This window comes from Oculina patagonica, chromosome 13 (genome assembly GCF_052425735.1).
Source record: "Oculina patagonica isolate OP01 chromosome 13, crgOcupat, whole genome shotgun sequence".
NCBI lineage: Eukaryota > Metazoa > Cnidaria > Anthozoa > Scleractinia > Oculinidae > Oculina > Oculina patagonica.
The window spans coordinates 8,232,003-8,254,019 of NC_135770.1; the positions used below are offsets into that span (position 1 = coordinate 8,232,003).

General features: G+C 41.5%; 3 protein-coding genes across 3 annotated transcripts; all 3 read left to right on the forward strand.

Moving 5' to 3' along the window:
* The first annotated feature begins 16 nt into the window (after positions 1 to 16).
* LOC144635056 (uncharacterized) lies at positions 17 to 7,788 on the forward strand. Its single transcript, XM_078494125.1, has 5 exons — positions 17 to 141; positions 1,658 to 1,853; positions 3,293 to 3,611; positions 6,247 to 6,499; positions 6,873 to 7,788. Exons 2-5 carry the CDS (start codon positions 1,695 to 1,697, stop codon positions 6,991 to 6,993), a joined length of 852 nt encoding a protein of 283 aa, XP_078350251.1. The 5' UTR covers positions 17 to 141; positions 1,658 to 1,694; the 3' UTR covers positions 6,994 to 7,788.
* Positions 7,789 to 9,028: 1,240 nt separating this feature from the next.
* LOC144634906 (uncharacterized) lies at positions 9,029 to 16,726 on the forward strand. Its single transcript, XM_078493949.1, has 2 exons — positions 9,029 to 9,144; positions 11,395 to 16,726. Exons 1-2 carry the CDS (start codon positions 9,075 to 9,077, stop codon positions 15,783 to 15,785), a joined length of 4,461 nt encoding a protein of 1,486 aa, XP_078350075.1. The 5' UTR covers positions 9,029 to 9,074; the 3' UTR covers positions 15,786 to 16,726.
* Positions 16,727 to 17,235: 509 nt separating this feature from the next.
* Positions 17,236 to 21,703, forward strand: LOC144634913 (uncharacterized). The gene has a single exon (XM_078493957.1). It carries the CDS (start codon positions 17,255 to 17,257, stop codon positions 21,107 to 21,109), a length of 3,855 nt encoding a protein of 1,284 aa, XP_078350083.1. The 5' UTR covers positions 17,236 to 17,254; the 3' UTR covers positions 21,110 to 21,703.
* The last annotated feature ends 314 nt before the right edge of the window (positions 21,704 to 22,017 follow it).

The window sequence follows — 22,017 nt, forward strand, 5'->3', positions numbered from 1 at the left end:
TTGTTCTCTGCCATATTTGGATCCCCGGGCCGACTTCCGTCACGTGCAAAATGGTAATATCACTTCAGGCTGGAATAGTACTGAGAACAGAATCGATTGTCTGTCGAGCGAGTTGAACAGGTCGAGGCAGTTTCAGAACAGGTTAGTCCCTTCACGAAAGCTTTTATTTTTGCCTTGCGGTAAATATAGATAACTATAAATACTGCTGTGCAGAAGTCGCGAACTAAATCAAGTTTGTTCTGGAGTTAGTTGGATTTTTTTTTCAATCGAAGCTTTTATCTGTAGACCGGAAATGTTCGCTTCGGTCCTGGGAAATTTAAATTAATTTTTAAAAATCTTAAAAAATATAAGCTCATGTAAGCTTATAGTTTTACGGCTATGAAGCTGATGTTTTAAATTATTGGATTTTTTTCTATTCCTTGTGGTTCGATCGTCATGTCTCGTTCGTATAGAGTATTACAGAGTTTCGCAGAAGTAATATAATATTTTCTGGAGGACCTTGTGCAAGATCCGTAGTTCTCGATCGAATGCAAGCTTGCAGCATGTATTTTCTGTTTCTCGATTGGATATTTGCGACTTTCGTTTTAGTCTGATCAGTGACAGTATTAATGAAATCGTCAGCAAAGAAAACCTGCGAAAACGCGTTTATATTTCAGACAGTCAAAATTGCTTGATACAGCATTAATCGAATATTTATCCTTGGAATAATGCCAGTATGTACAGCTATTCTGAGCTATTGAAACATACATCGTACTGTATTCAAGTAAATTTTCTCTGTAATATAGCCAAAGGTCAGCCAAATTTTCATTTGGGAGGAAAAAATTTAAAATATATAAACTTTTTGTATTGATTGCAACTTGTAAAAGCCTCGAAAGAAACAGCTTGAAAATTCTCCAAGACTAGCGCAGTGCAAAGGTCGCTCGCTCTCTCCGATACTAAGGCATGTCGACTATTTTTCATTTCGAAACTCTGATGGCTTTGCAACACAAATCGGAAAAAATGGGAAATATATTCGGACATTCAGTACACAGTGCACTTGCGAAATCGCGTGTGGATTGTGCAATTGACCGCAATTTGCAGGTGTTGTTTCTCTTTCCCAAAATAAACCCGTTAAAACATAACCTATTTTATGGTGCTGTTTTAATAACCGAGCGCTTAAAATTTACAGAATCACGCGAAAACTAGGAATTTGAATCTTTAAAATTCTCGATACTTCTAATAAAAAAACTGGACGAACTGTAGGCGAAAACATCAGCCTGGGTTAATATTTACATATTTGGAAAGTGTAAACTCTGTCAACTCTCCCGGGAATTTGTAACATCTTTTACAAAGGTTCCATTCTTAGCTATTCTTCAGCGACTGAATTATTTCTGCTGCGTAGATCAGCTCGCATTTGATCGTTCGGGTTCGTTACTTGTCAACAGAGAGACTCTTTTGACATATTCTCAAATTCAGTTCGAAAAACCGCACAGATATGTTCAGCTCTGTATGTGTTCCAATATTCTAATTTAGGGCTTTCCATGTTTGGTGCCCGGTTGTAATTGCTTTTGTCTCTCGGAGATCGGATTGTGTAATTCCTTCCCTTTGACAATTGTACAAAACGTACGTACGATTATATAATTCTTAGCCTGTTGTGTAACCTTTATTCTGTTTTCAGAACTCAACACAGTTGCATCTTCGCCTCTGATATCGCAATGAAGTCTCCGATGACACCCAGAACGCTTGAGCTCTTCAAACAGAACTGTGGAAATGGTTTACTTGATTTAATTGCTCCCGAAGTTTTCTATCAGATTATGGTTTATCTTGAGCCAAAGGACATCAGAATGTGTATGTGTGTTTCCAAGAAATGGAAGGTAGGTAAAAAGTCAACTGTCCGGAAAACAAGTATAAAATTTGCGAATTGATCTATCATTGGTAAATTAGAAGCAAAGTCCGACAAGGAAAACTCAATTTGGCACTTTCAACTCACTGTTAGCAGAATATTCAAAGAGGAGGCGTTCCACGACTCCTTTTGCATTATTTTTAGGAACTTTTCAATAACAGAAAACGTGTGCAAACAGCGGCTAGACTTTTACATGTAAAACCCTCGCGAATCGATCTCTTACAGCAAGCTCGCGAATATTTGGCAGATTTATTAAACTGTTTTTTGGTTGATGTTTTTTGCACGTTTTCTTTTTTATCGCTAAGTATATTTTAATCGTTTTGCAAACCAAATGATGTGACCGAGGCATGCAGTATGATTTTCTTTTTATCGAGCGTCTTTGAACAAACTGTCGAAGTGTTTACGTTTCTTCAAAACATTCGGTGCACAACAAGTGTTTCGACTTTGTATCTTTGCACGGCCCAAGCACGTGATTTAGCTTGACTTGCTAAAACAAAACAATACATGGTTGTCAAATTGCATCAGACATTTGTTTTACTCTTTAATTAACAACTTGATTTAAAAAGTCTAGATCGTGCTTTGTTCTGTTATAAAGGCCTGGCAAAACGGAGATGCAAGTTAGTCACAAGTTGAACTTGTGGCTAGACTTGGGTGAGGGTAGCAAAGGGTTAATGCGTGACGCGTGAAAAGGCCAAAAATTAAAACGTGATGCGTGAAAATAGGGCAAAAATTAGACCGTGACGCGTGAAAATAGCTAGAAAAGGCACGTGATTCGTGAATTCTGGTGTTTCAAGTATACGTGACACGTGAATTTGGTTAAAATTTGTGCGTGAAATGGGATGATAACACCCCCTTTGCTACCCTCTTGGGTTGGGGACAAATCGGCAATTTTAAAACTCGCACTGCAAAAAGTGCAAAAAGATGATAAAGACTTTTTGAGGCGGTCAGAATGTAAAGTGAATACGGTGTTTTTGGTGTTTTGTTTCTATTAACCCTAAGACAGACCTCTTTAGACAAAAAAGTCTGATTCATATAATCGCCCCGATCGTTTCTATCGCCTTTGTCAGTACGTTCACAAAGTTTTCTTACGATCGGGGCCATTATATGAGAAGATTACACAGACGATCGCTAACGTCTGGGGCGATCACGATCGCTTGGATCGCCCGTAATCAATCCATCTAGCTTCTCTTTCCCTTCTTCGCCGTAAACTGACTGCAATAACTGAGAAGATAGGAGGCCACAAGTTTTGCTTTTTCAGTGAGGGCTGTCATATTGTGCTGGATCCAGGGCTAAAATGATTGTATTTCGTAGGTCTTCGCTCACACCAGGCGTACTGGACGATTATCAGAACCCCCTGATCACTTTCATCGCCTACGATCGTCTCAATGTTGTTTTTCTTTATTTCCACAGTTGCTGTTGTCTACAAGTTACTTTTGGCGAAACTACTTGAACCATTACTTTGACTTTGCCGATGAAGACGACGAGCGACTCACGGGCATGCTTCACGAGTTGGGGAGTGCCTGGTTCTTCGGCTGGGGGCACGGGATGGTGCAGGGACTATCCGAGGGAGATCTCTTTGAAGAGTTCCCTAGACGATGGAAATCCGGCATTATCCATCCGGTCGGCCCAGATGTCCGCACCAAAGTGCAAGACTATAAAGCTATGTACGAAGCGCTTTACCAGCTACAAAAACTCCAGGATGAAGTAAATGAACGGGAAATTGTCTACGGTAAGTTTCTATTGACTGTTATTTTTTTTTTTTGTCAACCAGTGATAAACTGTAAAAAGAAAAGAAGAACGCAAGCCAGAAAAATTGCTTCGACCAAATTGGAAACGAACCCCTTTTTTCCGTTGACTTTATTTTGGTTTTTCGCGTGACAGCTATCGAGATCAAGAAGGGAATGCTTTTGGTCGAAAACTGCGTTTAATGCCGTAGTATTGCGCAAAAGGAGAACAAAACTTAAATCGCAGAACTCGTTTCTTTTTTAAAGGAGAGATTTTTGCTTTTCAACTGTTTCTAGTAAAAAAAATTATCAACAAGAATTCAGTTTTGTCTACAGAATAGTTGTGCACTTGTCATAGCTTTGTCCTCGCTGAAAAATGATATTTTAGCGCTAACAGTAAAGAGTCGTTTTGTACTGTTTTCGTTTTGTTTCTGAATTATAAGCAAATTAAAGTGTTTTGTAATTCTTTTTCTCTCGAAGTGACACGGGAGTTTTGATAAGAATTGAGTTTTCAAGAGACACGGACGCATTTGTATTGCACTTGCAAAACGGCAAATTATATCACAGGAAGAAAGCAACAAGTAGCCAAGCCTTGGAAGAAGTAATACCTGAAATAAGATAAAGATTTTACACGGACGCGCTAGTAAACATGTGGCAAAAAAAAAATGTAAAATGTAAATGTGGTGTTTATAGTGGTCATGCACTTAGCTTCGAGATAGCTACTTTACTGGCATGTCATTGCGTGATCGAGAATTTGAACTCGGGCTACCGAGAAACAAATCCAGCTAGTGGCAGGGGCAGGTCTTGAACCGGGGACCTCCGGATTACAACACCAGCGCCCTAAACCATTCGGCCACGCTTGCCTCCAACGTCAAGAAAGGGATCTTTTATAAACTGCTTAACATTATATGTAGCTAGAAATAATCGCACTTTTTAGTTATCGGTTTGTGGTCAGTTGTTATATTACATGTTTCTGCTACCTAGTCATGTGTGGTGATGGGAATGCCTCTGATCTGTGGCCTGGGACCAAACAAAAAATCTTAACTTGGGGGAGGGGTCGGTGGAGTTAGACGGAAGTTTTAAACTTTAAGCCTGGTTCTCATATGATCGCCCCGATCGTCTCTGTCGCTTCTGTCGTTTGCAAAGTCAGAGGTGATTGGAGCAAGCAAACTTTTTGAAGCGACAGAAGCGACAGAGACGATCGGGACGATCATATGAGAACCAGGCTTTAGTGGCACACATTTAATTCCCACGGGTTTTAATTTTCCACGGGATGGGTTAGATACGTTTCTACGACTTTCCTCTTTTGTTCACAACAAGTCGGTCAAAGTCCCAGGGAACTATTGATCTCGCTAATGCCATAGTTGTAATGAGATTCGTTGAGAGGGATTTGAGTTCGTTAAATCGTTTTGCTTTGTTAGTTTTACTTAGAGAATTGTGCCATTGCGAACTAGGAGTCACCGCAGGAGCCGAGCACCGTGCCGATACACGTACCACGGTCCCCCCGGCTGGCGGTAGTCTATGTACAGTAAGTGAACATGGCTTCAAGCCTTAAGCAAAGTACTTAAAGGGGGGAGACGAATTTTAAGGGAGGGGGAAGGGGGAGGCGGCAAAATCTTTTCAATAAGGTTAAAAAAGTTAAGAGAGGGGGAGGGGGTGGGTCTTCGTTTTGACTGCTATGCAGGGGAGGGTGTCTACATTGTAAAGTTAACGTAATTTAACTCTTAATTTGAACACCCGACTATCTACGGCTTTAGGGCCGGCCCGGTGGAAGTGAATTTTCTTCCATCGGTTAACAGCGTGGTGTTCTATTAAATTAATTGCCGTAGCTTTGTTTTACTGTCGCTGTGAATGTTTTTTATTTCGTTAGGTTATATTTACGCCATACTGGAATTGTTATACAGTCGAAGCTCTCGTAAGCGGACACCCTCGGGACGCGAAAAAAGTGTCCGCAACTGGAGCTGGCCGCTTACCAGAATGGTTCTCTTAAGCGACCACAAGAGGTGTATGGGATAGATGGCCGCTTACGGGAGCTTGCCCAGCTAACATAATGCTAATATGCATGTGAGGGTGTTTTGAAATGTAACCGGACGTGGATGTCGCCAAACAAACACTGAAATATGGCACTGTAATTACTGTAAAATCATTGTGACAAACGGCGATGTAAAGTTGATTGATAAAAACAAGATACAGAGGTTGTTAATAGGATTTTCTTTGGGGGTGTCCGCTTATGGGAGCTTAAAAACAAAGAAAATGTCGAGTCGTAATCTCTGAAAGTGTCCGCGGCCGCTTACGGGAATGTCCGCTTACGAGAATGTAAAAATACAGAGTTTGTATGGGAGTTAAAACGGGGTTTCAAACAAGGCGGCCGTTAGTAGAGCTGTCCGCTTACGAGAGTGTCCGTTAAGAGAGCTTCGACTGTATTTATAATTTCAAACATTAACTTAATTATCATGAGTGTGGATTCTGCCGGAAAATTATTTCTTTTCGCTAACTATCGCACACTGAATTTTCAACACTGTCACTTGATGCTGTTCCACAGACCTGTGAAGACTAGTCGACACAAAAGACTAGTCGGCAAGAGACACTTTTCTTACAACCGCTTTCTAATTTCTTTGTGGTCTTTCTATTTCTTCTCAGTTGGCGCTTCACAGAACAGCGGTGAATGCCCGGTAGATATGCTCTTGTTTCGCTGGGAAAACGACAAGCTGCCGTCCCAAGAAGAAGTAATGGAAATATTTCACTTCAATACAAGTCTTGAGTTAGATGTCACCTACAAGAGGTCCGAGAAAAGCTTCGCGGAGGAAAACGAGCTTGATAAAGTTTTCAAGTGCCGGCGACAACTGCCAAGCGAGAGCAGTTTCTATGAAACGTTACCCAAGGTCTTAGACGGGTAGGTGTGATTGCTTATTTCTATGTTTCAATTAATGATTTTTTTTGTACTCCGCTACGAAACATTACCCAAACTTATCCGCTGGTTATCTCTATACTTTCAATTAGTAATGCCACTTACTCCGCTCCGTAGCCTGTCCTGTTGAGATTTTGGCGAGAAAAGGTATAATTTGACTTCGTGTTTGGGAAAGAAACGGAGAGCGAAAAATTCTGAAGTTTTTGAAAGATTTTGGGCGCTTTAGCACGCGAATTTATCGATCTTTTATCGAGATTTAGCAGTGTCAGGTTTCAGAGCGTCGGAAACACAGTAAAGAACCATTAACTGTTTTCCTAATGTTTTGGTAAAGCTCTAATGTGATGTCGTTCCTCGACAGGTTCATTAAAGTTCACGTCGACTATCAAGGTCGTTCACACACTTTCAGGCCTTGCCCAGTTTTCATTCTCACCCAGCTCTCTCCCGGTTGGTGCGGAGGTGTTTTGACAGGAGTCTGGTAAAAAGAATGAGGTGCCGTGGTGTTGATTCCAAAGGACAAGCGTTGCCTTATTTGGAATATTCCCGCCCGGTGGATAACGGGTCGGGAAAAACAGCAGTTGTATAACCCCAAAGGAAACTGTTGCGTTAAATCCGTTATATTACGTCACCTTAGACCACCAAGGGAAAGAATGGAGATTTCAATGTCTCTAGTCAGCGTGGTGGGGAAAAATAGAAATCTTGCCCGCTTCTCGTTGGAATGTTAGTGCGTTCGTGTTTATGGTAGCCGCTAAAGTTGCCTGCAAATACTTCACCAGACCTCTTAGCGCTTCCGTTAGGAGCGATGACCACAGGGCGTTGTATTCGCAGGCGAGACCATAGTTTATACACCATTTAGCAAAACATTTCGGTTGGAAGGTAAATTTTTGAGACCAGAAAATGTGCATTTCGTACCTTGTATCTTTTCTACAAGTCCTAGGCCTTGCGCGGCCAATTTAAATCAGTATGCGTGGCTGGCAAGAGAAGATACTTGTTTCAACATTCTCCGTGAAACAATTTCAACTCGGGTTTTTTCACCATTCCATTTGATCATTGCGAAGCCAGAGCGTAAATACGTTAGTTGTTGAAAAGAAAAGTTATGTTACCAAGTACTTGAAAACGTAATCAGTTTAACGTATTATTTTATTCTCAAAGAAAAACACAGCGCGGACTGTTTTGTTATTATAAATCGCCTGCATAGCAGGGTGTTTAATTTTAAAATAAAGTTATAAAATATCACGAAGTAAAAAAATATTAATAAAAAGTATTTATAGAACAGATGTCAGGCTTATGCGTTTGTTTGTCATATTACAGCCACAGTCATCGACCCTACCCGTAAAGTAGCCTGCATTGCAGAAATAATTAAAACGAAAAAAATACAGTAAGGAGGAATCACGGTGCAGCTTCCCTTATTCTTCTATATCCGAGTTACACTGGTTTAAAAACTATTCAGGGATAAGGACGATAAGAATTGAGAATTATTTAAATGACGAAGATTTGCGGTCAAAAATGGCATTTGATCTCACCTATTTAGGTCTTAGCATTTCTAGGCAACGTAAAGAAAACAACGAAATAGAGCGTTTGGCATGGGTCGTTTCTTGAAGAAAACTATACAACCCCAACGAACAGAAACGTCACCAAGGTAGACAAACCCTCCTCCCCCCATCTCTCATAAAGCAATTCAATAAAAGGCCTCCAAAATCGGCCAAAACTGAGTGTGCAAATGATCGGCATTTTTCTCCGAAGCCGCGATGATACACATGGAAAACGCAGACATCTTTGTTTCTATTAATGCGTCGACCTTTTTCCGTCGGCAGCACCCCTCACAAGGGACGAATAAAACTGAATGAAGATTTTTTTATTATCTAGCAGGGCCAGCGCTAAATATAACGTACCGTTCTTTGTCAACCTCATAAAGGCATATTTTGTTTCTTAAAGGCTACTAAAAACAAACGTCTGTTTTTTTGACAGAAACCGAAATTACTTCTGAAAGAATATGTACGCGAACACCTTGGAAGCGAGGCTGGAATTGCAGCATATGATCTAGGGATACATGTTCTACGTAAACCATCTTGAAGTAATGAATTTCCCTCCTACCAGTTTTTTTACAGAGTTGAGGTGGTTGAACGTGTATTTAACGGAAAGGGGTAACCGATTAAAACAGGTTTTACTTGTATACTTTACTTGTAATCTTACGTAACACGATTTGATGGCTTTGATGGTTGCGTCCAAACCTCCTCATTTGATGCATAAGGGTAACAGCAAAGAATTATTGACGGTCCAGCGTACATGCATTTACCTATTTTCTTCCGTCCTATCTTCAGCTAACTGATTAGCCCAATATAAGCCGGACGCTCTTCTCCTGCAGTAATTAACTGAAAGGTTTTTATGCAAATCCTCGTTCGTGATAAAATTTGGCCAATAAAATATTTCATTTTCATACGCACGTGATTTGTAGGCGTGCCGTTTCGTTTTCCAGCAAACGAGTCCTTAAAAACCAACGCGTGCTAAGTTGTTCACACTGCGCCAGGATCTAAACCGTGAAGTTAACCTTGCCGGTTTCCCGATGGCGGACATTTGGCTTCTCTTGTCATCTCGTCTTCTGGTTTTCCTCTTACTGCTTATCACCAGTGATGGTAGGTGGAAAATTCTTCAGTTTTAAAGAGTCAAGAGGCGAACACTTTTAATCTATGCATTTTATTCTCGCGCGTTTTGGTTTAAATTGGCGATTTACAGTCAACTCTCACTATAACGGACACCTTCGGGACCACAATTTGGTGTCCGCAATAAAGAAAGTCTGTAGCTAGTAGCGGGAGTTATTCGCCGTGTCTTCAACTCCTGTCCGTAATAACGGCCGGGGTGTCCGTAATATCGAGGAGACTGTACTTATAAAAAAAAGGCCACGCGGGTAAAATTTCGAGGGAAACTGATTTGCCGATATGGATGAATCGTGCCGGTAATATGTATCACGTTTGAAAGGTTTTGAGAAATTCGCGGGTTTTATTTTACGAATCTTTAGCGAAAAGCAAAATTAAGTTGCATTACTGTAACTAGCCCCAATGTAAGAAGGGGATGGGAATAAATTTAGACTAAAAACTTTATAGTTTATAGTTTAATGTATCCATTGCAGCATATGTTCTGATCCGTATAAAGTTGAGCGGTTTTAAGAATTTTTCGTCAGCAAAATCGTTCTCCGGTCTCGTTTCACACTAGTAGGTTGTTTTTGTGCGCAAACGACTGTTAATTGCCAATGCTATCCTATTTAATTCTGTAGATAGCCTAACGAAATATCTTGTCGCGAAGGTTAGCACTTTTGTTGCAAAGGTTAGTAACAGTCGAGAAACCTTTTCCTTGCAATCGCCAAATGCAAAAAAATTATATACTACTTTGTCACTTTTAACAGAAACCGTTATATAATTATCAATTCCTCAGTTGAATATGCGGCAATGGAGAATTCATACTCAAAATTATTCAACATTACTGTTGCGGTCACTGAAATATTAGCCCGTCTGGGACCAAAATGTTTCATGATTCAAGTTTCTCAGTATAGCCATTGATTTCTTGGAAACTCATTTATGTCGTGCTCGTACCGAAAGATAACGAAAGTCTCCCGAAGGTTCGTCTTTCGTTTTCGAACGAGGCCGAATGCGTTCGGATTAATATCGAATCTCTCCCGAAACTTGCCTACAGGCAGAAAACGAAATTATCTCAGTTTGTGGTGAAAACTGGCTTTACCGCATTGTTCAGTTTGCTTGCAGTTGAAACTGAAATCTTACAAAAACAGCGAAATATCCTTCGAAATAGAATTTTTTTTACCATTGTCCTATGTACGTACTGTATATCTACTACGCCTGCATGAGAACTAAGTTTTGTGAAAACAAGAGAATAAGAGAAATAACTGAGATTTGCAAAATTTGCTCATAGCTTAGAAATTGGCAGAATTTTTAAGTGATAGCTCGCAATACCAGAATCGCGTCTCGCAAGAATCCCTGAAGCGGCATTTTTGGAAGTACGAGCAAATTTAACATCACACGAGATCGCGACGTGTTAACGTTTGTCACAATTTGGTACGCGTACATGAAGACTGTATCCGTCGTTGGGGTCCGTCGTAGGCTAGCTGATTTTGTCCATTGACATTCACTGATTGTTTCCAAAGCTAGAAAGCTAAACTAAAAGCACATGTTATCAACTGTTGTATTGATCCATACTCTTTATTTTGACTCCTTGATAGATTCCGAGATATGACAATATTATTCTAAGAGATAATTCCGTGTTCCGATAGTTATATTCCGCACTACAGAGACAGATCAATGTCCACACTAGACTCCTTTCCGTTCTCTCTGATTCCTTCCTTGGGCGCGTTTTTTTAACTGTCAATCACGAGACTCGACTCAGACTTCGCAGGTTAAAATCGGCCCCAGACCCTAGCTTATTTACAACATCAAGCTTAAAGGACTGTGTCACGAATTTTAGCCAAATTTAGTCATAGGAAATGACCAACAAGTTCGGTGAAATATAATAACAACCTCTTAAAACAGTAAAGGAACATTTCAACAACACACCAAATACAAAAAAGGGAAGGATGGCCAAAAGTGATGAAGATTTAAATGGAATAGGGTTTTTGAAATATTGTGGGGCTGAGCTGTTTTTAAAGTTAGCCTTGTTTGCTTGAAACTTTAAATTAAAACGCCCGGGAGACACATTTGGTTGCAATGAAGCTATGGTTTTGTCATTAACATCCATAGAATTAAGCTTAGCAAACATTGAGTTTCTTGGCAAGTATTTGGCAAAACTAAATAAAATAAACCTAACTCCTCAAAATTTTGTACCTTTAAATACTAAGAATTTTATAACTGCCTTGGTAACTAATATAATATAAAACTCAGGTGCCCAAGACTACAAACATAAAGATGTCTATGTTTCTCGCCACGGACACGACACAGAAGATTGTGGCTCTCTCACCCAACCATGCCAATCGATCGCGCAGGCAATTCATCTGGTAGACTGGGGCGGACACATACATCTGAACGGGACTGGAACCGAGCGAGATCCTTTTGACTGCAAGAACAGTGTGGCGCATGATCTGAATCCGGGAATTTACATTAACAAGAGCGTGACGATAGAGAGCTTTCAGTCGTTCCCGTATGTTGTGTGCGCGGAAGGATTTCATTTTCAACCCGACCCCACGAAAGTCCACCGAAGAGTGACAGTTATATTGTCGGGGATTGTATTTAAGGGAACCCCCCTCAAGTTTCTGGATTGTAGTCGCGTCCAGCTCCTAAACTGTACTCACCAAGAGGCGAAAACAGCCATCAGAGTAAGCGTGGAAAATATTCCAAGCGTTCATTTTGAAATCCAGGGACCATCATTATTTAGAAACAATTATCACTGCGTAGAGGTCTTGTTAAAAGGATCCACTGGTAGCCAGTCTCTTATAATGACTATCGTTCAAACGAGATTTTTAGAAAACGGGATTGATGGACACCTGTCGGCAAAAGCTCTCATCTCCATAGCAACAGGCGTTAGAAAACTTACCGGGCTGGCTCGTGTCCAGATTTCTTGCCTAAACGTCAGCTGTGTTGGAAACTGGGCTCCATTCGTTGTTTTGGATTTACCAACAGCGGTAACCATGGAGACATATAGCCGTGTTGAACTGTTAAACAACGATATGAAGAAGCCATCTGACACTGAAAACAAACGCTTTAAAGACAGCATGTATATTTCCAGGGTGAAGAAATCTAATGTACGATTCTTCAGCTTACGCTGCGCTAACAACACCAGTGATCAGGCTTTAAGATGCATTAAGATTTATTCCCAAGAAGCTAAAATTTTCATTGAGAATTCGTCTTTCGTTGGGCATAACGCAATGAAAGGAAAAGGCGGTGCTGTGTTTATTGAGTCGAGACCGCACGCATCTCTAGTTATACTAAACACTGAGTTCGTGAGAAACAAAGCGAATGGCGGTGGAGCCATTTACCTTAACACTGATCGGTGCACGCTGAGTGGAAACCTTAGACTTAACCTTACTAACGTTAACTTCACAGAATGTGAGGCTACGACAGACGGGTCTTCTGTTCTGATCGGAAAGACGCACGAGCTAACAAGTAAACCGATAAAATACAGCCTGTATGCGTCCATCAGAAAAGTATATGTCAAAAATTGCGTCAGTGTAAAAGCTTCATCGAAATATCAGTGTGGAAGTGTGTGTCTTATGCTAAAGAGCGGGCAGGTTACTGTCGAAGAGTTTCACTGGTCTACCACTCGACTAGACACAGCAGGTGCCATATTTGTGGGGGCTACAGGAGGCAAGACAGATGTGAAGATTTCTTGGTCCACTTTCATCAGCGGTGGTCCTTTTAATCGCAGTGTTTTTGTTGAGGTCCAGGCGTTGATGACACACAAAGGTAGTGTAACGGTTGCCAACTCTTCCATGTTCAATAACCTAGAAAGCGCACTTGTGATTAGTCCCAAATATCGGATCAAACTCATAAACGTAACAATTGCTTCCTGTAAGTACGGTTTGCGGATATCCAGAAGATGGCTAAGCTATGATAACATAACTTTTCCTGTCAGCATTCTCATCGACAACTGCACTTTCAAACACAACGTGTACGATATATCTTCAACTATTAGAGACCCACGGTCAGTCGATCTCAAAATACTGAACTCTCTCTTCACAGGCCAACCCAAAACCCGAGAAATCAACAGCTATGCCATTCGCTTTTTCATTCCACCCTTGAATACGGCCAAAGTGAAAACCTCAAGAGCCTCTATCGAACTAAACAGAGTCACCTTTCACTCGCGACCTGCCAGCAGTTTTGCTTTTTATTTTCATGGCAAGAAAACGCTGATGATACGACGGTCGGTATTTCGCCATTGCACTTCATTACACCGAGAGGCCTGGAATTTTGACAAGAGCAAGTCTGTCTACGAGACCGCAACTGGAGCGATCTCCATTCTGTCTATTCCTGATAAACAATGGAAACTAGGCTGTGTCCAACGCGACGTTTATAACGACACCCACCCCCTGTGGAAGTATGATAGTCACGTGACATTTGAAGACACAGTATTTGAAGAAAACGCTGGCTTGATCGCGGGCGCAGTATATCTCAGTAACGGAAACACTACGTTCCGAAATTGCTCGTTTCAAAATAATTTAGCCATCACAAGAACGGGACAAGTTTATTCCTCCTACGGAACCGGCAGAGTAGAATTCAACAATTGTACTTTTTCTAGTAAAGAAAATAATAAAACTATTGAAGGAAGAAAATTCAGAAACGCTGCTTTCTTTTACTCAGAAAGTGAGGGCCCTGTACTTTTCCGAAACTCGTCCATGTTTTCGGCTGTGGCTGAACGAAGGTCGTATTCTGTTCTTGAAATCTCTAATGGAGGCTACGTTCACATCGACCACAAGACGACCATTCATTGCAGCAAGGGTAGCTTACTGTCGTTTGAAAATGCAACGCATTTTGTTTACACTGAGAAGAGAACGCACTTCTGTAAAGTCAACGTAACGGTTGTTAAGTACACGTGTAGACTATGCTCCCCTGGTTACTACAGCCTCGAATCGGGGAGGTCTAACGGTTTCACAGTTGATGATTCATTTCGGTGTCAGCCGTGTCCCTTGGGAGCTACATGCATTCGAAACAACATGAACATAGCGGCCAAAGAGAACTTCTGGGGATATCAGGTCCCGGAAACACGTCACACGGCATTACTGAAGTTTATACCGTGTCCCAATGAATACTGTCAATCTCCAACTCAAGCCTCAGTAGCCTACAACAGTTGCCGTGGAAATAGGACTGGATTTCTGTGTGGAAAATGCGCTTCAGGGTACACAGAATCGCTGTTTTCTGCCAATTGCCGTAAAATCAACGAATGCAGTGACTATTTTTTGTGGGTGATAATAATTCTTTTTTCAGGTGGAATGGCTGTATATCTATTGACCAAACCACCCCTCTTGCGTCTCCTGTGTGCAGGACAGATCCTTTGGTTTATTAAAAAGAAAGAGAATCAACGCTTACGAGGAAAAAGTAATCAGGTCAATGAACAGAAGGACGGTGGCTACATCAAGATCGTGTTCTATTACTATCAAGTCGCCGACTTGCTTATAGAAGATTCTTTTGGGGACATGTTCCACAAATTCCCATTTATTTACATCTTCGTTTCTGCATACAACTTTGAAGTTCGAGATATTTCCAAAGGAATCGGTTGTCCATTTGTGGGGATGACAGCAGTGACGAAGCAGTTGCTTCTTTGTGCAGCGGTTTTTGCCACAATGGCGAACGTGGTCTTCATCTATTGCGTCCATGTCGTTGTGAACTGGGTACGAAAAAAGCGAATGCCATCAGTGCGTCATTACATGGCGGTCGTCTTGGAGATACTGTTGCTAGGTTACGATCGGCTTGCAGAAACGTCACTGGACTTGATGCACTGTGTATCCATTGGTAAGGAACATCGGCTGTTCATTGATGGGAACACCCTCTGCTGGCAAACGTGGCAGTACGCTCTTCTTGGGTACATCGTGGTATTTGTGGTTCCTTTCATAGCCGTTCTGTACCTCGGTTCTGCAAAGCTCTACAAATCCTCCATTTCCGCAAGTGGATTCCTAGCAGCCTGTGTCTTTCCTTTGCCGTTTCTGGCCTACTGGTTTCTAAAGCGTGTTTATACAAGAAGAGAGGAAGAATCTGTAGTGAGACCAAACGATAACGGAGAGGAAGTAATGAGAGTCTTACAAGAGCCATTTCGTCCTCCAAGTGACGCCGATCCAGGCACGCTATACTGGGAAAGCGTTTTGATTGCCCGACGGCTCATTCTTCTTTCATTGCACTCTTTCGTCCCAAATTCCATGCTACGCTTTCTCTTCTTGACCGCAGCATGTCAGCTTATGGCGATCCATCACATTGTTAAAAGTCCATTCCGAAACACCACAGCCAACAAGATTGAATCATCGTCCCTGGTCATGTTATCTATAATAGCCGTTATCAATCTGATCAAGGCAACTCTACTTGCTTCTGGGGTCACTCCCGAGGGCGAAAACAAGCATTACATAGAAGCCATGCAGTTGTTCGAGTTGGCGGCCATGGCAATTGCTCCAGCCTTACTGTCTCTACTTGTTGTCTTTGCGATTCTGTCGCAGACAGTACGGTTAGCTGTTTTTATCGTCAACCGAGTTTTTAAACGTGGAAGGTTCTCTGGCAGCACTCGCAGATCTCTTGATGTTTTAACAGAACCTCTTCTAAAAGACCAGGGAACAAACTTTGAAGATAGCTCTTGATGTAACAATGACACTTAACCCAGGCGCGGATCTAGGATAGAAGTTGATAGATTTCCTAAACGAGTGTCGATAGTGCAAGTTTCTAGGGGGTCCGGGGGCATGCTCCCCGAGAAAATGTTTTGGATTTTAACTCCCTAAAATGATTCCTTTTCCTTGGTTTCTGAGTCACTGAAATGGGATATTGGCCAGTTCTTTTTTCCTCGGATGAACGCTTGCAAATTGGCAGACTATTATATTCATCACTCGATTTCAACTTGGAAATTTTTTTAAATATATTTATTATGAAAACTTTGACCAATTTCCGTAAAACGGTGGATATCGGTGTGGATACGCGCCTGAAACCGACGCTTTTTTAATGATTTAGAAGTTCAGACAATCTCATGTAATTTTGCTTAGCTCACACAAAAAGAATTAACAAAAAACACGCAACAAAAACTAGTTAAATCATGTACAGTAACAGATAGTCTGGTTTTTGCTTAAAAGTAATAATTTATGTTAATGCTGACAGTTTTTTATTTATCAACTATGATATACTGGTAGTTCCGTTTCATTCCTGGGCATGTTGCTACCATAGGATAAAATATCAGCAAGCTTCAACGAACATTTTGTGAAACATAAAAAAACATTTAGTGAAAGTTAATCTAGGTTTTAGTAATACCAGAAATTTCAATTTTCCTTATTCTTATCATATTTTATATTTGTAGTTAGATCAGTTTTAGTTTGTGTAAAAGGTCCTCATCAGCCTTTTGGCTGCCTTTTACCTACCCACTTATGAAATAAAACATGAATGATCGATTGATTGATTGATTGATTGATTGATTGATTGATTGATTGGTCGATCGATCATGGCAGTTTAAGTTCTTGGGAATTGGCAAAATTGCAATCTTGAATAATAAAGGCGTCTGTCGTATCTCAGTGATTTCAAACCCTCGCGAGATTGACTTCTGAAAGCCAAACCGAAAAACCATACCTGATGACGTGGCACCACAGATCTCCGTCTGGTGAATCTGATTGGTTGTTACTCACGCGAAATTTTGCAAACGAGGGACAACCAATTAGAGACACTTTCCACTTTACAGCCATGCACGTGACAAGGCGGCCACGTTGGTGGACAAAACAATAAAAAAAATTTTTCCCAGAATTTGCATGATAAAAAAGTTAAATTCCTAGCGAAGGGAAACGCTCTGTTCTTATCCACTAGCATGGCCGCCGTGACGTTAGTTGCAAGCCAGCAATACTCAGACAAATTACTCTTTTTGTCTACTTGATCCAAGAACATACCGAGTTCCGAGATGAAAAAGTTAGAAATGTTTTCGAAACATTTTGTGCACTGAAAGCTTTATTCGGATCCTGCTAATCGAGCTTCATAATAGAAACAATATGAGTATTAAGCCAAAAGCAGCACGAAATTAAATTCAACAAAACTCGCCGTTTTTTTTTGTTAGAAGGCACGTAAATCTCGTGTGTTTATGTTTGCAGATTGCCTCGAGCTTCCCCAACAAACTGTCCACGTTTCGGTCTTCGGAAGTGACACCTCGTCTTGCGGAACCACCCTAGAGCCATGTCGTACAATAGCTATGGCGCTTCACCAAGTGGCCTGGGGCGGGCGTATTGTCCTCAATGGCAACGGAACAAAACAACAGCCATTCGACTGCAGGAACATAACCACGCATGCGCATCATCCTGGTATTCGAGTGTTCAAAAACATTACAATGGCTAGTTTGCACTCCACTCGCGCTTACGTGTCATGTCTAAAAGGCATTCACTTTTATCGATCACATCAGGAGTTGCGGATAACTTTAATTGGCATAGTTTTCTCTGGCACACCTCTAAAATTTAATGACTGTAGTCGTATCTTGCTTATCAACTGTACCCATGGCAACGCCACAGAGGCAGTCACCATTCGTGTGGCAACCAGCTTGAATACGAATCTCACCATTCATGGTTCCCTCTTTCAAAACAATTCTCTCTGCGTGAAAATTCACTTTGCGCAAGGCACTGGGAAAGACGTGGAATTTTCTTTGCATTTAAACAACACCAAATTTTTGAGCAATGGAATAAACGCGACGTCACCGGCAAGAGGTGGAGTTGTATTCTTCAACGAAACAGGTTTTTCGCGTAAAATTCATCTGCGCGTAACTGCTGACAAGGTTGTGTGTACTGGCAACGAAGGTCATTTTCTAGCTACCGAGTTGCCCACAGCGGTTACCATAGAAACATACAATAACGTTGCTTTTGAAAGAAATCATTTCTTCCACTCCCGTAGTATTTACTATTCTAATGTAAAGATGGCCGATGTCACATTTGGTCGGTTACAGTGCAGAAATAACTACGCAATAAGGTGTATAACAATCCAGAGCGGAATGAATGGAACAGTCAACGTGAACGTTCATGAATCAAGTTTTTACAACAACAGTGCTAGCCGAACAAGAGAAGTGCCGACTTTTCGGGTGTTGGGAACCGAAGCTCAATCTGGGACAATTACAATTTCCAATACGTCGTTTGTCAAAAATAACAAACTTGCAGTTAGTATAACTCCTAATTTCAAAATAATATTTGCCGGCGTAACGGTGTCCACCTCGATGTTTGGTGTCTTAATCCGCTCTTATGACAAGATAGAACAGAACAGTTTTTATTTGGACGTTAGTATCCATAACTGCACATTTCGAAACAACCAGCAGGATATTTATGGATTACTGAATAACAGTGTCCAGGTCCGCTTCCTTGTTACTAACACGCTATTTGATGGCAGAGTCATACAAAAGAAAGAGAATTATTCTACGTTTGGTATTCGCGTCATTATACCTCCTTTTGAAGGAACAAATGTCTCCGCTGAAACGAGAATCGAAATAGAAAATGTAACCTTCGTAGCCCGGCCATCAAATGCGTTTGCGTTGTTTTCAAAGGGGAACAAGACGGTTACCATACGGCGTTGTATATTCCGGGACAGCTTTACTCTAGAAGTAGATAAATGGATAAGACACAGGTTCAAGAACATGCCTAGCTATGTCACAGGTCAAGGGGCTTTTCTGTTTCTCTTCGAATCCGATGAAATGGTGAAAAGAGGATGCGTCAAATCTGGTGCCAGGAAGAACACCCATTCCACGTGGAGGTACACAAGTCGCGTCTTGTTTGAAGATACCTTGTTTAAAAATAACTTGGGATTCATCGCCGGCGCAGTGCAAATCATCAACGGTTTTGTTAAGTTTCAAAGATGCAGTTTCATCGATAACTTTGCAGGGAGAGACACTGGACAAGTAAATGTCGGGTACGGGAGCGCTAAGGTGGAGTTTAAAAACTGTATGTTCAAACGCACCAAAAAAGAAGGGATATACCAAGGAAAATTCTTTTCAGTCGGAAGATTTCTGCACTCAGAAAGCGGAGGCCCAATAAGAATAGAGAACACATCCTTTAACTGCAACACTGACAGCAGACTAACACCTCAACCTATTGTAAGAGTATTTTCAGGCGGCTATTTCGACATTGACCCCAGCTCGACAATCCAGTGTGCAGTTGGCAGTTCACTCCAGTTCAAGAACCTCTCTCACTTCATTTATGACGGGGGGAAAGAAAACAGTTTTTGTCGTATAAACGTAACAACTGAAATCTTCAGTTGTCGAATGTGCCCTCCTAAAATGTACAGTCTTCAAAGGGGATTTTCCAGAGGACTTATGGTTCGTAAAAACATTAAGTGCCTTAAATGTCCGTTTGGCGCCCACTGCAATGGACCCAACAACATTCTGGCAAAACCGAATTTTTGGGGTTACAAAATCACTAATGCTAGTAATTTCTCTTCTTTGAAATTCTTGCCCTGTCCATGGGAATACTGCCGTCAACAAGACTCCGATTCATACCACGACAATGGCTACAACAGTTGCCATGGATACAGATCTGGAATTCTTTGCGGGCAATGTGCTCCTGGATATTCCGAAACATTGTTTTCCTCGCACTGTCGGAAATCAGAAGAGTGCAACTGGAACTATCGGCTGTGGGTTTTGATTGCCTTTTACACTGTCTTATTGACCATTTATTTGCTGAAGAAGCCTCCTCTAGTGGCATTTTTGAAAAATCAGATTCTGTGGTTTAGAAGAGATCGACGACGGGCCATCGATGAAGAGCCGGAACATGGCTATCTGAAAATTGCGTTTTACTTCTACCAAGTTGCTGACTTGCTTAGCACTGATTCGTTAGAGAACACGATGACTAAAGTTCCTTTCATTTCCACAGTAGTCGCTGCTTTTAACTTCCAAGTCCATGTTGTCGACGAAGGAATCGGCTGCCCATTCGCTGGCCTCACAGCAGTTACAAAAGAACTCTTCCTCTCTGCTATGGTATTTGCCGCCATAGCTCACGTCTTCATCATTTACTGCCTTCACTTGGCAGTGAATTTGGCCATGTGCAGAGGAAAGCCATTGTTTGTTCATTACGTCGCTGTTGCCGTGGAGATGTTGTTGCTAGGTTACGAACGTCTTGCGGAAACATCTCTTAAAATGATGCACTGCGTATCCATTGACTCCGTATGGCGTCTCTACTTCGATGGCAACATCGTTTGTTGGCAATGGTGGCAACATAGTCTCCTGGCATTTAATGCTATTTTTGTCGTTCCCTTCGTCGCCGTTCTCTACTGGGGTTCTGGTAAACTTTATAACAAGACTATATCATGGAAAGAGTTTGTTGGCGCTTGCATTGCACCTCTTCCCTTCCTTGTGTACTGGCTTGTGAAGGGTGTATACAACAAATCCCACACCAGACAAAGCCGTAACCCAACTCCAGTCCGCGATGATTGCACCGACGAAATTTCAAAGATATTGTATGGCCCATTTCGTCCACCCAGTGACAAAGATCAAGGCACGCTCTACTGGGAAAGCGTTCTGATTGGCGGAAGGCTTGTTCTTCTCACATTCAGAGCCTTCATTCCAAATTCCATGATCTGTTTCCTGTGCATGTCGGTGGCATGTGTTCTGATGTTGGTGCATCATTTAATCAAGAAGCCTTTCCAGGACCCTGCAGCGGACAAACTTGGAACATTATCTTTGAGTGCTCTAGCGTGTATAGCAATAATGAATCTTACGACGGCCACTCTTACGTCTTCTGCCGTGAGACCCGAGGGACCTAACAAACACATCATGGTAGTTTTAAGGTGGATTGTGGTGGCTATTCTTTGTTTCGTTCCTATGGTGATTGCACTTTTGTTCCTGTTTGCATTGTTTTCTCAGATGGTTCGTTTTGCCTTGTTCCTCAAGCGCAAAATATACATTCGTTTTACCGTGCGGAGATTTCACTACGAGTATCTAGACGACACTACAGGTTTTCTTACTGACTGACATGGAAACTTCTTCTTTGTCAAGCAAGACTGAGGATCTAACCTGGTAATTATGAGATCCAAAACATTATGACTTTTATGGGTTGGGATAGTGGCATTATCTTTTCGTCTAATGTCAAGTCAGTCTTACTCTATGGGGAATTGAAGAGACCTGGAGGATCACCAACGATCTGCTAAACAAATTAAAAGTATTTGTTAACAAGTGCTTGAGAAGTATTCTTGGTATCAGATGGCCGGAGAAGATAAGAAATGTGGATCATTGGCAACTGACAGGCCAGGAGCACTTGGAGGTTGAGTTGAAAACAAAGGCTTGGCAATGGATAAGGCATGCCCTTGAGTGGAATCCACAAGGTAAACGAAGGAGGGGGAGACCCATGCAGTCATGGAGGCGCTCTCGTATGGCAGAGCTGAAAGGAAAAGTTGTATCTTGGGCTGCTGCCAAGAATGTGGCCCAAAATAGAACCAGATGGAAGGCAATAGTATCTGACTTATGTTCCGCAAGGAAATAAGAAGACTAAAGAAGAAGACATGGAAACTACAGGCCACTATAATCTCAACAGCAAACAGTACTAGTATGAGTAAAATATCTTGTGAATAACACAGTGTACCTCAATCAACATGTACCGGTTTCCTATATAAAACGATTAAAACCAAAGCAATCTCAGCAGCCAATCACAACAAACGTAAGCATAGCAATGAACCAATCAGAAATCGAAGCCAGGAAATGCAACCAGTGCCAAGCATATGAAATCATGCAACCGGTGCCAAATGCGGGAAAACGTGAAACCGGTGCCAAATGCGGGAAAACATCCAACCAGTGCCAATTAAACGAGGGAAAACTCGTGTCAACCAAGTTTTGCTTTTGCTTCTGATTGGTTAAGTAAACAAAAGGTTTGCTTTGATTGGTTA

Bases quoted from the DNA above. Each gene is read 5' to 3' on its own strand.
- LOC144635056 (XM_078494125.1), top strand. From the start codon at position 1,695: ATGAAGTCTCCGATGACACCCAGAACGCTTGAGCTCTTCAAACAGAAC. The intron at 1,854-3,292 runs GTAGGTAAAAAG...TTATTTCCACAG, and splicing joins GTGTTTCCAAGAAATGGAAG to TTGCTGTTGTCTACAAGTTA. The intron at 6,500-6,872 runs GTAGGTGTGATT...GTTCCTCGACAG, and splicing joins TTACCCAAGGTCTTAGACGG to GTTCATTAAAGTTCACGTCG.
- LOC144634906 (XM_078493949.1), top strand. From the start codon at position 9,075: ATGGCGGACATTTGGCTTCTCTTGTCATCTCGTCTTCTGGTTTTCCTC. The intron at 9,145-11,394 runs GTAGGTGGAAAA...TATAAAACTCAG, and splicing joins ACTGCTTATCACCAGTGATG to GTGCCCAAGACTACAAACAT.
- LOC144634913 (XM_078493957.1), top strand. From the start codon at position 17,255: ATGTTTGCAGATTGCCTCGAGCTTCCCCAACAAACTGTCCACGTTTCG.